The following is a 12,926-nucleotide window of genomic DNA, read 5'->3' as shown; positions in this document are numbered from 1 at the left end:
TCTGTACATACAACATCTATTGCATGTCTGTCTATCCTGGGAGAGGGATCCCTCCCCTGTTGCTCTTCCTGAGGTTTTCCATCATCTGAGGTCGGGGATCTAAGGGCAGAGGGTGTTGTACGCTGTAACAGAATATAAAGTCACTCCCCCTAGAATCAAAATTGTGATAGTGACTAAAATTATAATGATAAAATTGACAAGAGACATCAGCATTGCAGACAGACTGGGGAGCCTAATGCAATTCAATCCCCGTCAGATGGAGTGCATCATTCTGTGTGAAGTTTGCATGTTCTTCCTGTGCATGTGTGGGTTCTCTCCGGGTGCTCCGGCTTCCTCCCACAGACCAAAAACATGCTCATTGGGTTAATTGGTTAATTCTAAAAATAATTCAAAAAGGTGTGAGTGTGAGTGTGAATGGTTGTTTGTCTTGTGTGTTGCCCTGCGGTCGACTGGTGACCGGTCCAGGGTGTACCCTGCCTCTCACCCGCTGACAGCTGGGATAGGCTCCAGCCCCCCCCGCAATGTGAATATGGTAGAAAACGTAGAAAAGATGTGTCATAAAATTGCACAAATAACAAAAAAAAGAACAAAATAAAATGAAACAAATCAAAAATAAAACACTGCCTGAGACAATGCATTGAAATCTTGCCCATGATCTGCACTGCAAATATGTGCAGTAACCAAGGTGTGTATATACAAACACATAATGTACAATATGCCTTTTCACAGCACATGAGTGAACAGGTATGAGTGACAACATTAACAATAGCACAGTGAAACTGAAGCAGTGATAAGGAAATCAGCCATTGTCCATTTGCACACTTACATTGTCAGAATGAGCCTTTGTGGGCGCCAAAATGACCATTAAATGTGGTAGCGAACAGCAGATTTTTCCTGCCTCTACTTTGCTGACCCATCACTCACTCAAATAAAGACACAGATTCTAAAGATTGCAGCCACAAAAAATAACTTTAATGCAATTGTGATTTAGATGCCAGTCGCCATGAGGCTGTTTGAATGAACAGACTGTGAGAGTATATTGCATAGGTTGTTAATCTGGGATAGTCCTGCATGAAAGCTGACTGAAAATAACACCTGTGATTCCAACAATTCTTCCGTGTCCCTCAGCAAGAACGTCCATTTTGTTCTTTTCAGTTCCATTTGATGGCCGTTTGCAAAGACGAGATATCTGCATTTTCTGAGGACCTTTTTTTCTTGAAACGTGCAATCTCCCAATGTTTGTTTCAAGATGTTACGGGACAGTTTGGTATGCATGCGGGTGCAAAGCATGGAGGTGGTGAGACAGCTGGTCACTGTGGCCGTGATGAAGGTCCGCTTCAGTGCAGAAAGTGTGCAGAAATCCTCCTTCATTCAAATGTGTTGCACCGCTTTAAGCTACACTGACCTACCAGTCCATTAAGCACATTTCTTAATAATGGTTTGTAAAAACAACATTTGAATCATTTAGTTTTTTTCACATTTGTAGATTAGCTTCAAGGTTTGCTAAAAATGTTATAAATAAGAACAAGTCACTAGTTTGGCTTTGATATAAATAATGTAATAATACATAGTTCAAACAGACACTTCTTTCTAAAAACATTTAAGTATTTTCAAATATTGCATTTACGAAACCATGTCTTGTGGTGCTCTTGTTCATAAGCTAAAGTTCTAAACAGATTGGTTAAAGCCATTTTCAAAAGCCAAACTAGAAGGGGGTGAGCAGAGGTTTGCCATGACGACAGGTTTAGAAAAACAATCTCAGCCTCCCTGAGCAGAAAGTCACATCAATACCACATTTTCAAATATTGAATAAAAACACTCGAAAGCTTGGCAAAACACACCACCCTCCATATTGTTTTTAATCCTCGGTACAACCAGGAGAGGCTACGCTCGCCTTCTTGTAGCTGGAGATTTTAAGTACTCAATGCAAAGGCTAATATCGTGTAACACCACTACCCATTGCAGTTCACACACCTCTAACACTCAAATCAAATATATTTCTTTATAGGTCAACAAAAGTCCTTGCTATTGCACAGAAATACAGGATGTTTTTCAATGGGTACAACTAATGACAAGGCAGGTTATATAGTGGCATTTTGGTTTGGTTTGACAGCATAAATGTTCATTGCTCTGAAAAGAAAAAAAGTCAGTCTAAAGACCAACACTGGTTGGGTCTTAAATTCTATTATTTCTTTGTGTGTATGAAGTAAGCGTGTGTTGTTGTTTTTTTTATCAGTCAAATTGAAAGGTTAAAAAGGCAAAGCCCTTTATATTAGGCTCAGCTTCATGAAACATCCCACTACAGCCTTTTGAGACAAAAACACCACAGCCTCTTCTTTTCACCTCCTCAGTGCTGCAGTGAGTGATATCCATAGAGGTGAACAAGTGCTAAATGAGCGCAACATGACAATATGACATTCAAGAGCACATTGACAACAAACACACAGGCCTAATATACAACTTTCTTGTAAAAACATGACTAAGACACAAACAGTTTAGTGTACAGCTTTTGTCTAAAAAGACAAAAAAAGTCAAATAAACTTTCTTGATGAGGCTCCTGGATAAACGTTCTCCTCTTTAAACTGGGAGGCGGTTGACTTACAGTGACCTTACAGGCATGAATGGAGAGAGCGGTGACGTGTCTCAGAGCCTAATTGTCAATTAGCTAAACAAATGTCAACTTTGACCACCAGCCTCTCAATTGCAAGCAGTTATCTTGATGAAAATGAGATGAATGGGGAAAAAAATAAAACACGATGCTGACAAAAGTCTTCCACACACTCGCCACTGATGACAGACGAAACTGTAATTGATATTTAAATATTGTGAAACATACAAAAACAGTTTTCTTTGTAAACATTAAATTGATGTTTGATGTCATTTTTGCACATGGAGAAATTATATAAAATAAATCAAATCTGTCATAACTATAAATTGTTCTCATTAAAATGTAAAAACAACATACTAAATCTCATTTTTTTATTATTACTGTCATAATGTTTATGTTAACATTGTTTTGTATAAGTGTTTTTACTGTACTGTTATAAATAGGTATATGTAGAACATCTTAATTCATAACTTTACGCCTCAGGCTTTGTCTTTACAAGGCAAAAACAATACTTGTGTCTCTGCCACACTCAGACACACACACATCCATACATACACACATCCCAATATGGTCTAACATACACACAAGCTGCCACAGTCACACAGGGGGTCACCAGGAGGCTCTATGTGCGATTGAGAGTCTGGAAGATTCTGGATATTTGGAGCATGACGGGGCCAGTCTCAGGGTCGTTCATCCACTGGGTGCTGTTTAGAGGATTCTCCAGCATGTCTTCAAATGCTGCGCACAGACACAAGGCACACCGGTGAGAAACATATTCAGCAAAGACAGCAGCCTTAAAAAAGCCTCTCCTCTATCTGTCAAGATTAGTGCTGTCAGGCGATTAAAAAATTTAATCTAATTAATTACAGGATTTGTAATTAATTAATCTAATTAATCGCATTTTAATCTCATATCTGCTAAAGGTCCCCAAATAAAGAATTTGAATTCTAGGACATTACAGTTCACTGACATTCACATTTCAGCTGGTGAATTCTTTTCATCACTGTAGTTCTCGACGGTAGCTGGAAATTAGAGTCAGATGATGCTATCTGAAACGCCTCTTTTAGGCCCTCGTCTTCCATGATTGAAATCGGCCTGCAATCAGCAGCAACCCACTTTGCGATTGAGTTTGTCAGTTTTTCTGTCGTGGCTCTGCTCATTTGTTTTCCTAACTCAGCAAGTGTGGGTTGGCGGAGTGAGCTCACGGTAGCACTAGCGGCACTAGCAGCAACTACATGTTTAGCGTTTAAATGATAATTCAGGCTGGAGCTGCTACGGTGATAGGAAAATTCTTTTTTACACAAGGTACAAACCACTGCGTTCTTGTTAATAGTCCCGTCTTTGTTCTTTTTATAAATAAACTTGCCGTTCAAAGGTCCAAGTAGGCTTGCCTCGCTCTCCGGTGTCGCATCCATGTCTGTTGTCACCCTGCGTTTGACTAGCAGGATGCGACCTGCCACTGCAGCCTACGGGTCACTCAAAGGGCCAAATTTAAAATGCTTGCGCATTGACTTGCCACTCATGATTAATTGCGTTAATTTTTATAGCGCGTTAATTTGCAGCATATTTAATTAATCTAATTAACGCGTTAAACTGACAGCCCTAGTTAAGATACATTTTATCTCTGCCAGCTGTAAACCTTGAGGAGAGCATGTATCCTCTGTGTGTGTGTGTAAATGTGTGTGAAGTTTAAAATTCTGGTATTGTAACAACATTGATTCACTGTACCTAGTCTTCCATAGCTAGACCTCTCTCCGCGCTTTGTTTTAGCACTGTGTTAGAGCTGGTGAAAGGTCTGGCTACTCCCATTGTCGTTCTGATATGGGGGATACAGGATACAGCGACAGTACCCTTGCAAAATAAGTGTCAGGGGAACTTGTTTTGGTGCAATATTTGCAAGTGGGGAGGCAAACCCTGGTATTAAAACGACAAAATCCCTGCAAAAGAAAAGGGAACAGCCACGAACTGAGCTCATTAGCGACCAGGTTAGAGTTCGGGTAACTTGTCATTGACGGGAACAGTGAAAACGGTAACATTCAGATAGCAATTTCAGCTGAAATAGTCAGCCAATAGCAGGCTTATACCAACAGGCTACTTCCTGTGAGTAACACTAGACTGTACCTAGCAGTGTCTTGGGATTGGTTAGACCCAGCTGGACCACTGGATTCTCCAGGATGGCTTGAAATAGCGGGCTGTTGGTGTCGATGCCTTTGTCCATATCTTCTGGAGAAGGTTTCCTGTCTCCCAGCAGCCACTCACACTGCAGGATGGAGGGACAAAGTGTGAAATCCAGTTCCTGCTTTTTAAAATACATTAATATCTTTAATGAGGACAGGATCAGCTACAAAACGTTTTTTCATACGTCACAGCAGTTCATTTGGATTATTACTCTTCATGAATATTCCTTAAAATCAATACAAGTCCAGTATTCTTACAATTGTTTTAGCATCAATAGACCTCTAATGTTGTGGATGTTTAAACCTACTGCAGCATCTTGTTGGTTGTTATTCACCCTCAGAGCGTCAACCACCTCCTTTTCATCAAACCCCATCTCCATCAATGCAATGACCGCCTGCGGAAACAAAGAAAGCGACACTGTGTTTAGTCTGAGAACTTCTCGGTCATACAGCACCACACAGCCGGGCAGGTGTCTTGGGAAGGAACATTATTAATTTAGCGGAAGAAGTTGCTGGGAGATACTCCAACCACTCAAATGGCAATATGTTTTAAAAAATGAAGCGCAGTGGAAGTGTATTGTTGGAAGATAGAGTTTTAATCACTTTTCTATTTTTGGAGATACTGGGGAGCAGCAGCGTTCCTCAGGAACCTGAGGTACATTAATATCTAGAATAAGATGAGAGGACTGTGAACACAGGCAGAGTGATACTGTATTAAATCATCCTTCTTCGCTCACTATAACTGAACCTCAGGTTTACATAAAGTACAGGTTATTAGTTTCTTAACATACAACAATGTGAAATGATCAGTTATCTTATAGATATCAGCCATGAGAAGCTCGTAATTGCTGGTTATCGATATCGATCCAAATTGTGCATTTTCAAGCACATTTCAATATAGACTGCCTCTTTCATCAATTCAATTCCTATATAGTAATTATAAAATTATATTATATTATATAGAATTATATAGTAATTCCTATATACTGTATATTAGCTGGTGCAGTAGCGCACACACACACACACACACACACACACACACACACACACACACACATACACAAAAACAAAAAAAACCAAAAACTATTTCACAGTTTTCACAGTTCTTTTTGAAAAGCCACTCACTCTTGAGTCCGGTCTGAACTCTCGTTTCCTGCGGATCCTCTTGAAAATCTCTGTGAGCTCGTCCTGCCTGCTGCTTTCGTCTGTGCTTGACTGGCTGGAGAGGCTGCGGAGAAGGTTAGGGCCGGAGGCCGAGGGGCCCGGTGTGGCAGCAGCTGTGGCCCCCGCTGCCCCGGAAGAGTCCTGGCCAGGCAGCGGTGCATCTACGGAAGGGTCATCTACATGCTCAATAAGCCACTCCATCGCCTGTGTCACTGACATGCTGCGGAAAGGACAAGATGAGAGAGGAGGTTTTTGGATGATTGCACTGTGAGTGCACCAACTCAGAATGGGAGTAACGTACATTAAGGTGATTCATTTGAACAAGTTCTCTTCCAGAGCTGACTTATAACGGATAAATGCCGCAGACGTGTTCCAGTAACAGTTTTCCTTGTGTTGTGAGTGAGCTGTTATTAAACCAACTCAGACTTACTGGTTCAATCTCAGAGCTTTGATGGCTCTGCTCTCAGGGAACCCCATCTCAGTGAGCTGCTGAAGGGCTGTTTCATCCACCCGATCCTCTTCATCTTCATCCAACATTGCTACACAACACAGAAATGCAAAGAGGCCAGAAAATTTAAAGTGATGGTTGAGAAATGTGTGTGAAATGCCAACAAGGATAATCACACACATATCGAAATATCCGTAAAACAAATACTATGAATGAGGCTCACTGCGTTGAGCTCAAAGGCGACTAAAACAGTGCATGAAGACAGAACATAAAATATCTCATTCCTCATTTAATCAGTGTTACAATAAAATAGACTTTCTTATCAATTTCGACAAGAAAAACATTGTCTCCTGCTTCAGTTGCAGAAACTTACTTCGACTCTTTTCCTTTTATCATCCTGACTTTCCTCACTGTAGGATTATTAAACCGACTTGGAAATGATCTTAAAGGATTGTAAGCTTTACCATTGGCTTTTTTGAAGAGTTCAACAGCATCAGGGTTCAAGGCAAGAAGCTTCTGGGCGACTTCAATGAGAGAAACCAGGATTTTTCTGAGCTCCGTCTGAAACTACAACACAAACATATACACATGCAACAATAATAAATAACATCCTTGTCTGGTAGAATAATTTTTGGCAAACCCATCCCACCAGGAACCTTACATCTCTGATGTTATGCTGTGTGACAGTGCGGTCGGTGTGGCGCGTGGACAGGTTGGCGGTGGCTTTCAGAATTGCGTCTTTGTCTGGAGCCTTGTTATCTTGTTTCTTCTGTGACGTCCAGGACAAACAACAGAGAGAGACAATTAAAGACAGACAGTGCAGAATTTAAAAAAAAAAAATGGAGAAATGTTTTTAGCTCTATTTTAATGAAACCAAAAGTTGATCAAGCTTACCTTATCATCTGAACCAACGTCTGCCATCTTTGGAGGGGTTGGCGGTGGTCTTTTCTTTATGAGCAGCAAAACGTCTGCAACATATATGAAACATGGTCAGCTCACAGAAGACCAAGAGGGACTGTCAGAAGCCCTGAAGTGATAAATGAGGGAGTTACCTACCTTTATCTTTGAGATTTTCATCAGCGACCGTTTTAGTGTCGGTGAGGACTCTCTCTGTAGCAGCATGTATGAGTTTATGGTGGGTAAGTGTTTTGGGGTCTTCTAGACTTCCGTGCACATACTGTGAACCAAGCACAGTGTAAAAGCGTTTCAGGGAAAAACAGCGGACAGAAGAGATGCAAGGATTGATTATTTTCCATCATCATTAAGTCTAGAAACAAAAGTGACATCTTCAAATAGTGTTTTTTATTTGGCTTTTTTACATAATAAATAACTGAAAGGATTAATCAGTTACCAAATTTTCTGACAATTGATTTTCTTGCAATCAATTAGAGTTGAAACAATAAACTGCTTAATCATTGAGCTGACAGAACATTTAGCCGCAATAATTTCATCATTCATCACTGAAGTAAAACAAGTTAAAAGTGATTCTTTGTAAATTAACACTTGACACTTTTCTTATTATTTTCTGATGTTTTAAAAGGTAATTAATCAACTAGGCACGAAAACCATAAAGATAAGTGTAATAACATTGTTAATTACAGCCTGAAATCTGATATTAAGTTATAACTTTCTTCACACCTGTGCCCCTGTGCTGAAATTAAACAAACATGTCACTGACTCATTCCCAGTGGAGTCATGAGCAGCAAACATGAAACCAGCCGTAGAGTTTATGCTATGGGCCATAGAAGGAGAAAGGAGATGGGCTGTGTAATAATAGACGGCCAGTAAAGCAGAATGCCTCCACGGCCAGCCACTGGGGAGCAGAAAAGGGGCATAGTCGGGCTGTTAGCTAGCTTGAGAGGGGCAGCCAACCTGCTAAATTATAAATAGCAAAGTCTACCCAGTTGCTATAAATACAAAGCCAGTGACACTGACACTGACAGTTTACACAGAGGGCATGGTAAACTGCAAACACCCCAGGCAGAGGAGTGACAGGACACAAAAAAAGCAACAAGGGAGACACAAACAACCTCAAAAACCTACATGTTTCAAGCACTTCTCCTTCAGTTTCTCAACAGTGGTGTCTTCCGTGACCTCCTCCAACCACTCCGTGCCGTCCATGGTGCAGATGTGTATTTTCAACACCTTCCCGGCGAATATCTTCTCCTCTTGGACGAACATAGCTGCAGCCTTGAGACTAAAGAGTACCAGTCCAGTGACGTTAGCTAGCAGCAGTTGCTATGTGCTCCTGGCAAGCTAGCGTGCTAACGTTAGCACCCAGCTAGCTGTCGTTCTGTAAATCCGCCGACAACAGGGCAGCAGCAGGCGCCGATTAGCTGAGGGCCATTTTCACTTTCCTCTGTCGGTTTTCCTTGCGGTGTTAAGCGATTAGTTGTGTGACCACCAAGATGTTTGTTATTCCCTGCGAACACACAGGCAGCCAGCCAGCGACTACCCTATTTTTACTGTAACGTTTGAACTTTGAACTTCAACGGTGCTACTACGGGAGGATCATGGGAGTCGTAGTTCTTTCGAATCACAGATTATTGCTTGGATAAAAATCAGCCAAATAGGTTCCGAAAACTCACCCGTCTTTTTAAGACACCCCAATAGTGATACTAAAAAGAACGTCAGAAAATACGGTCTTCCCTTAAAAAGCAAAAAGCATTGATTGATTAGCATCCTGGCAAAGCCTGCAGCTGCCCTAGGGCCCCAGACCTCCAGGGGCCCCACAAACTCTAGGCTGTCAACTGGTTTGTGTTAATCTAATCGAACATGTGTTTGGGAATATGTGCCACTAAAGCACAATATAACCTGACACATTTGGGAAAATGATCGATGAATCAGAAAATGATCTTCTCAATAAATCGATTAATAATTTGGTCTAAAAAATGTCAGAAAACAACAGATGTTTTTTGCAAAAACCCCCCAGCAAAATAAAGGCGTGGGTTCAACTTTATAACTGATTGTGAGGCCATATGTTGAAGAAGGCCCTTCTATCAAAATATCATTTACACACCTTCACGATTCAAGTTTTGTGCTTTCATGTTGAACAGTTTACCACAAGGCAAACGTGGAGCTTGGTAGTATCCTGTGTAAGAAAACCCATTGCACAATTAGGAACTGGGGACACAATACCTAATTTTTTGTCCTGGGCCTTCCTGCAGTGTAATCTGTCCATAGCTATAAATAATGCACAGATTGCTCTATTCACTTTTGGCTTTTGCCTGCTTCCACAAAATACACAAGCTGAAAAGACGGTGCAGCTAGATCTTTCATTCAGGTGACTGAATTGTGCTCAAAATAAAATTAGCTAATAATTACCACCACTAGAGGGAGACATACTAAGGAAAATATTTGTACTTGTACTTGGCTCCTTCAGCATATAAAAAAAGTTCAAATAAAGTGCCACAGTGTATGAAGTCACATTTATTTTTAATATAATGACATATTAATAATCGTTATCAAGAACTATCAGAGGAATGTGCTTATGCTGAGGTCACTATTAGATCCATAATTACTTAGCTAATCCCTTTTTTCCTCAGCACGTTTCTAGACTGACTGATTTGAGAGATCTCTGACAGTAATTCAAAGTAATAAAAGACAGTCCCATAAGTTCAAGACACACAAGTGTCCTTTATTATAACAAGAAACATTTTTACAGATTGAAAATGAAAAGGGGAAATACATTTCTTGCAAATTATAACTTTATAAGAGGAACAAAACATATTGCAGATATTACAATTTCACTACAACCTAATATTTTTTTTCCTTTTAAATTATAACATTTTGCAATCTATACCAGGGAGCTTCTCACAAAGCATTAAGTGGACAGAACTGAGAACTTAGCCAACAGTTGTTTTTACCAAAATGTAACAAAACATTTCATAATATGCATTAATGGTTGCCTCAGTGGATTTTTATGTTACAGAACAGTAAATAAATATGATTTTATAAAACCTCAATATTTATGTATTTTCCCTTTTTTTATGAGAAAAACATCTCCTAACAATATATTGTATCTATTTGTATATAGTTCAAATTTATCTATGCTTAAGGGACAGTAAAATACAAAATATATATTCTGTTCTGTTTGACGTTTTAGAGGCTGTTGACTGGTACGAGACCTATCAAAATCGCATGCTTAAGACATCAGATTTCTTAAACAAAATCTTGCTTACGAGGGAAATGCATAATATATTTACAAAATGAAGAACACAGCCATAGGCTCAAACTAATAGGAGGGAGAGGGGAAATGAAGTTTCCTTTTCCCTCTGGACAACAACATACAATGTGGCCAACAGGCCAGTTCTCCAACACCACAGGACTAACAGATACTCAAGCCTGTCTTAACTGCCAATCTCCAAGATGGCTGTGTACTGTACAACATATCACATCTCCACCACATCTCTACATATGACGGCAGTCAAATCAAGAGGCACAACATAAAGCCGTTCCATGGATTCAAGACATGTGCACAACTCTAGAGTGTAACTAAGAATGGCATGATATTTAAAAAGGGGAAATTGTAGAAAACAGCTCTACATCATAAAGGCATGAAATGTGCATGAAATACAGGACATGTGTTCTGTTAACATTCACAAATTTCTTAGCATCGACCAACTAAAATATTTCCCACATTTACAACAAATTGAAATAACACTGAAACTTAAAATGTGCTCTATAAAATGCCCCTTAATCACAAGTTTATTTATAAACAAGATTATACAAAAAAATATAAACAAAGATTGAGAAATGATATGAAAAAAAGGCAAATACTAAAAGTCCTTAAGGAAATAAATACCCAGTGTGTATGAGGCTGAGGCTTCACTGCATAAAAGAAATACTAAAAGAAAAGAGTCTCTCTAAAGGACTTTCTCTGTCCTGCGTATGACCCAGCACCATGGATCCCCGAAATTTCTGTAAGCAGGCAATGCGTATAAATAAGGCATTAATAAATAAAAAGAATGGATGAAACACAGGTGTTGCTGTTAGTATAAAGGCGTATAAAAAAGTCCTATTAAATTGTGTTTACAGCTTTGCCCTTTTTCTATTTTTTCCACAAAGAGTGCCTTTTTTTATCAAAAAATATACAGCAGCTCATCTGGGCGTAAAGATACAAGCTTTTCATTTGAACTGTTCAGGTATGTGTCCAATCTGAGACTGCATGCTCGTCGGTGGACTTGAAATGCCCTCTGACCAGTCGGACATGTTGGAATGAGGAGATGAGCTTGACCACTGATCCGGCGAGCCGGGGGAGGGGGTCAGAAAGGGGTGGTCAGGCACCTGGACCTGATGGCTTGGGGTGTTGTCCATGGGGCCTGAATAGCTGTGCTGGGAGGGTGGGGTGAGGAACTGAGTGCTGGGCATAGACTGGTTTATGGAGGAGGTCATTATCTGGGTCTCCTGCGGCAGGATGGTGTGGATGGGCATGCTGGAGTTGCCTGTGCCCTGCTGGAGCTCTGGGGAACTGAGCTCCCCACCGATGAAGTTCTGGCTGTTGGTCGTGTTTGAGTTCTGGTGCTGCAGCTGGATGCTCTGTTGTTGCTGTTGCTGCTGTTGGAGTTGCTGCAGGTTCTGCATCTGCTGCATCTGCTGAGCCTGCTGCTGCATAATGTGGGGCTGTGGACCCATTCTGGTGCTCTGGATCCCCTGGTAGTTCATCATCTGAGACAGGCTGGTGGTGGGGTGGCCGTTGTGGAGGGAGGTCATCAACCCGTGTTGCCCTCCCTGGTGCAAACCTCCCTGACCACTGGGAGCTCCTCTCATGGGGTTGAACTGACCCGGCTGGCTCATGTTGCTGTGCATCCTAGACAGCCAATCACACTGGCCGTTCATGGCACCCTGGCCACTGGAGCCAGACACGGGCAGATGGGTAAGACGGGGAGGCAGCGGGTCAAACTGCATTCGAGCCAGCTCCTGTTTGTTTGGCATCACCATATGGTTCACAGCCAGGTGTGGGTCAGACATACCCTGCAGATGGTTCAGGGATACAGATGGCGACTGCTGGAAAGGTGAGGTCATCATGGGCGGTGAGGCCACATCAGAGACATAGCCATGTGGAGACTCCAAAGAGTCAACTGGTGACAGAACAGCTGAGCTGTCCAGGAGGTTTCCAGACTTCCCATCCTGTGAATTCTTCTTCTTCACCTTCATGTCTTTGCCTTCCTTGCAACCGATGCCCTTGGTGCTGGGCTTGCGTGCCTTTTTGCCCTGACCTTGACCTTGAGGCTGGGGCTGCTTCATGCTGCCCAGGTAGCCATTGGGCGAGCAGAGAGGAGGTGACAACGTGGTGCTCAGTGACCCTCCATGCATGTGAGGACTCCGTACCAGGTTGTACTCATCCATCAGCCGAACAATATCATGATGCATTCTCTCCTGTGCAATGTCTCTGGGTAGCCGGTCCATGTGGTCAGTAATTTCTCTGTTAGCGAAGTGGTCCAGTAAGACCTTGGCAGTCTCGTAGCTTCCTTCCCTGGCAGCCAAGAAAAGAGGGGTTTCCTCCTGAGGCAGACAGAAAGGAGACAAC

The 12,926-nt window shown here is 41.5% G+C and overlaps 2 protein-coding genes across 3 annotated transcripts in view; both read right to left on the bottom strand.

Moving 5' to 3' along the window:
- Nucleotides 1-952: 952 nt before the first annotated feature.
- Nucleotides 953-8,880, bottom strand: ubac1 (UBA domain containing 1). Its single transcript, XM_070965397.1, has 10 exons — nucleotides 8,441-8,880; nucleotides 7,454-7,574; nucleotides 7,292-7,365; nucleotides 7,059-7,166; nucleotides 6,862-6,964; nucleotides 6,380-6,488; nucleotides 5,911-6,169; nucleotides 5,094-5,180; nucleotides 4,730-4,868; nucleotides 953-3,346 (listed from the first exon to the last, which is right to left on the bottom strand). The coding sequence occupies exons 1-10, from the start codon at nucleotides 8,576-8,578 to the stop codon at nucleotides 3,231-3,233; spliced, it is 1,254 nt and encodes a 417-aa protein (XP_070821498.1). The 5' UTR covers nucleotides 8,579-8,880; the 3' UTR covers nucleotides 953-3,230.
- A 1,136-nt stretch (nucleotides 8,881-10,016) lies between these two features.
- The window catches only part of notch1b (notch receptor 1b), a 41,636-nt gene continuing 38,726 nt past the window's right edge, over nucleotides 10,017-12,926 (bottom strand). For both annotated transcript variants that reach the window (XM_070964255.1, XM_070964256.1), the window contains exon 34: nucleotides 10,017-12,901. In XM_070964255.1, the coding sequence (XP_070820356.1) occupies nucleotides 11,525-12,901 (1,377 nt within the window). In that variant the 3' untranslated portion in view covers nucleotides 10,017-11,524. The remainder of the gene's footprint in view (nucleotides 12,902-12,926) is intronic.

This window comes from Chaetodon trifascialis, chromosome 6 (genome assembly GCF_039877785.1).
Source record: "Chaetodon trifascialis isolate fChaTrf1 chromosome 6, fChaTrf1.hap1, whole genome shotgun sequence".
NCBI classification, from domain to species: domain Eukaryota; kingdom Metazoa; phylum Chordata; class Actinopteri; order Chaetodontiformes; family Chaetodontidae; genus Chaetodon; species Chaetodon trifascialis.
Note: the sequence above shows the minus strand (reverse complement) of the source record. Positions and strands in the feature narration are given on the sequence as shown.

Bases quoted from the DNA above. Each gene is read 5' to 3' on its own strand.
- ubac1 (XM_070965397.1), bottom strand. From the start codon at position 8,578: ATGTTCGTCCAAGAGGAGAAGATATTCGCCGGGAAGGTGTTGAAAATA. The intron at 6,965-7,058 runs GTAAGGTTCCTG...TTTGTGTTGTAG, and splicing joins CACAGCATAACATCAGAGAT to TTTCAGACGGAGCTCAGAAA. The intron at 6,489-6,861 runs GTAAAGCTTACA...TGTGTTGTGTAG, and splicing joins ACTCTTCAAAAAAGCCAATG to CAATGTTGGATGAAGATGAA.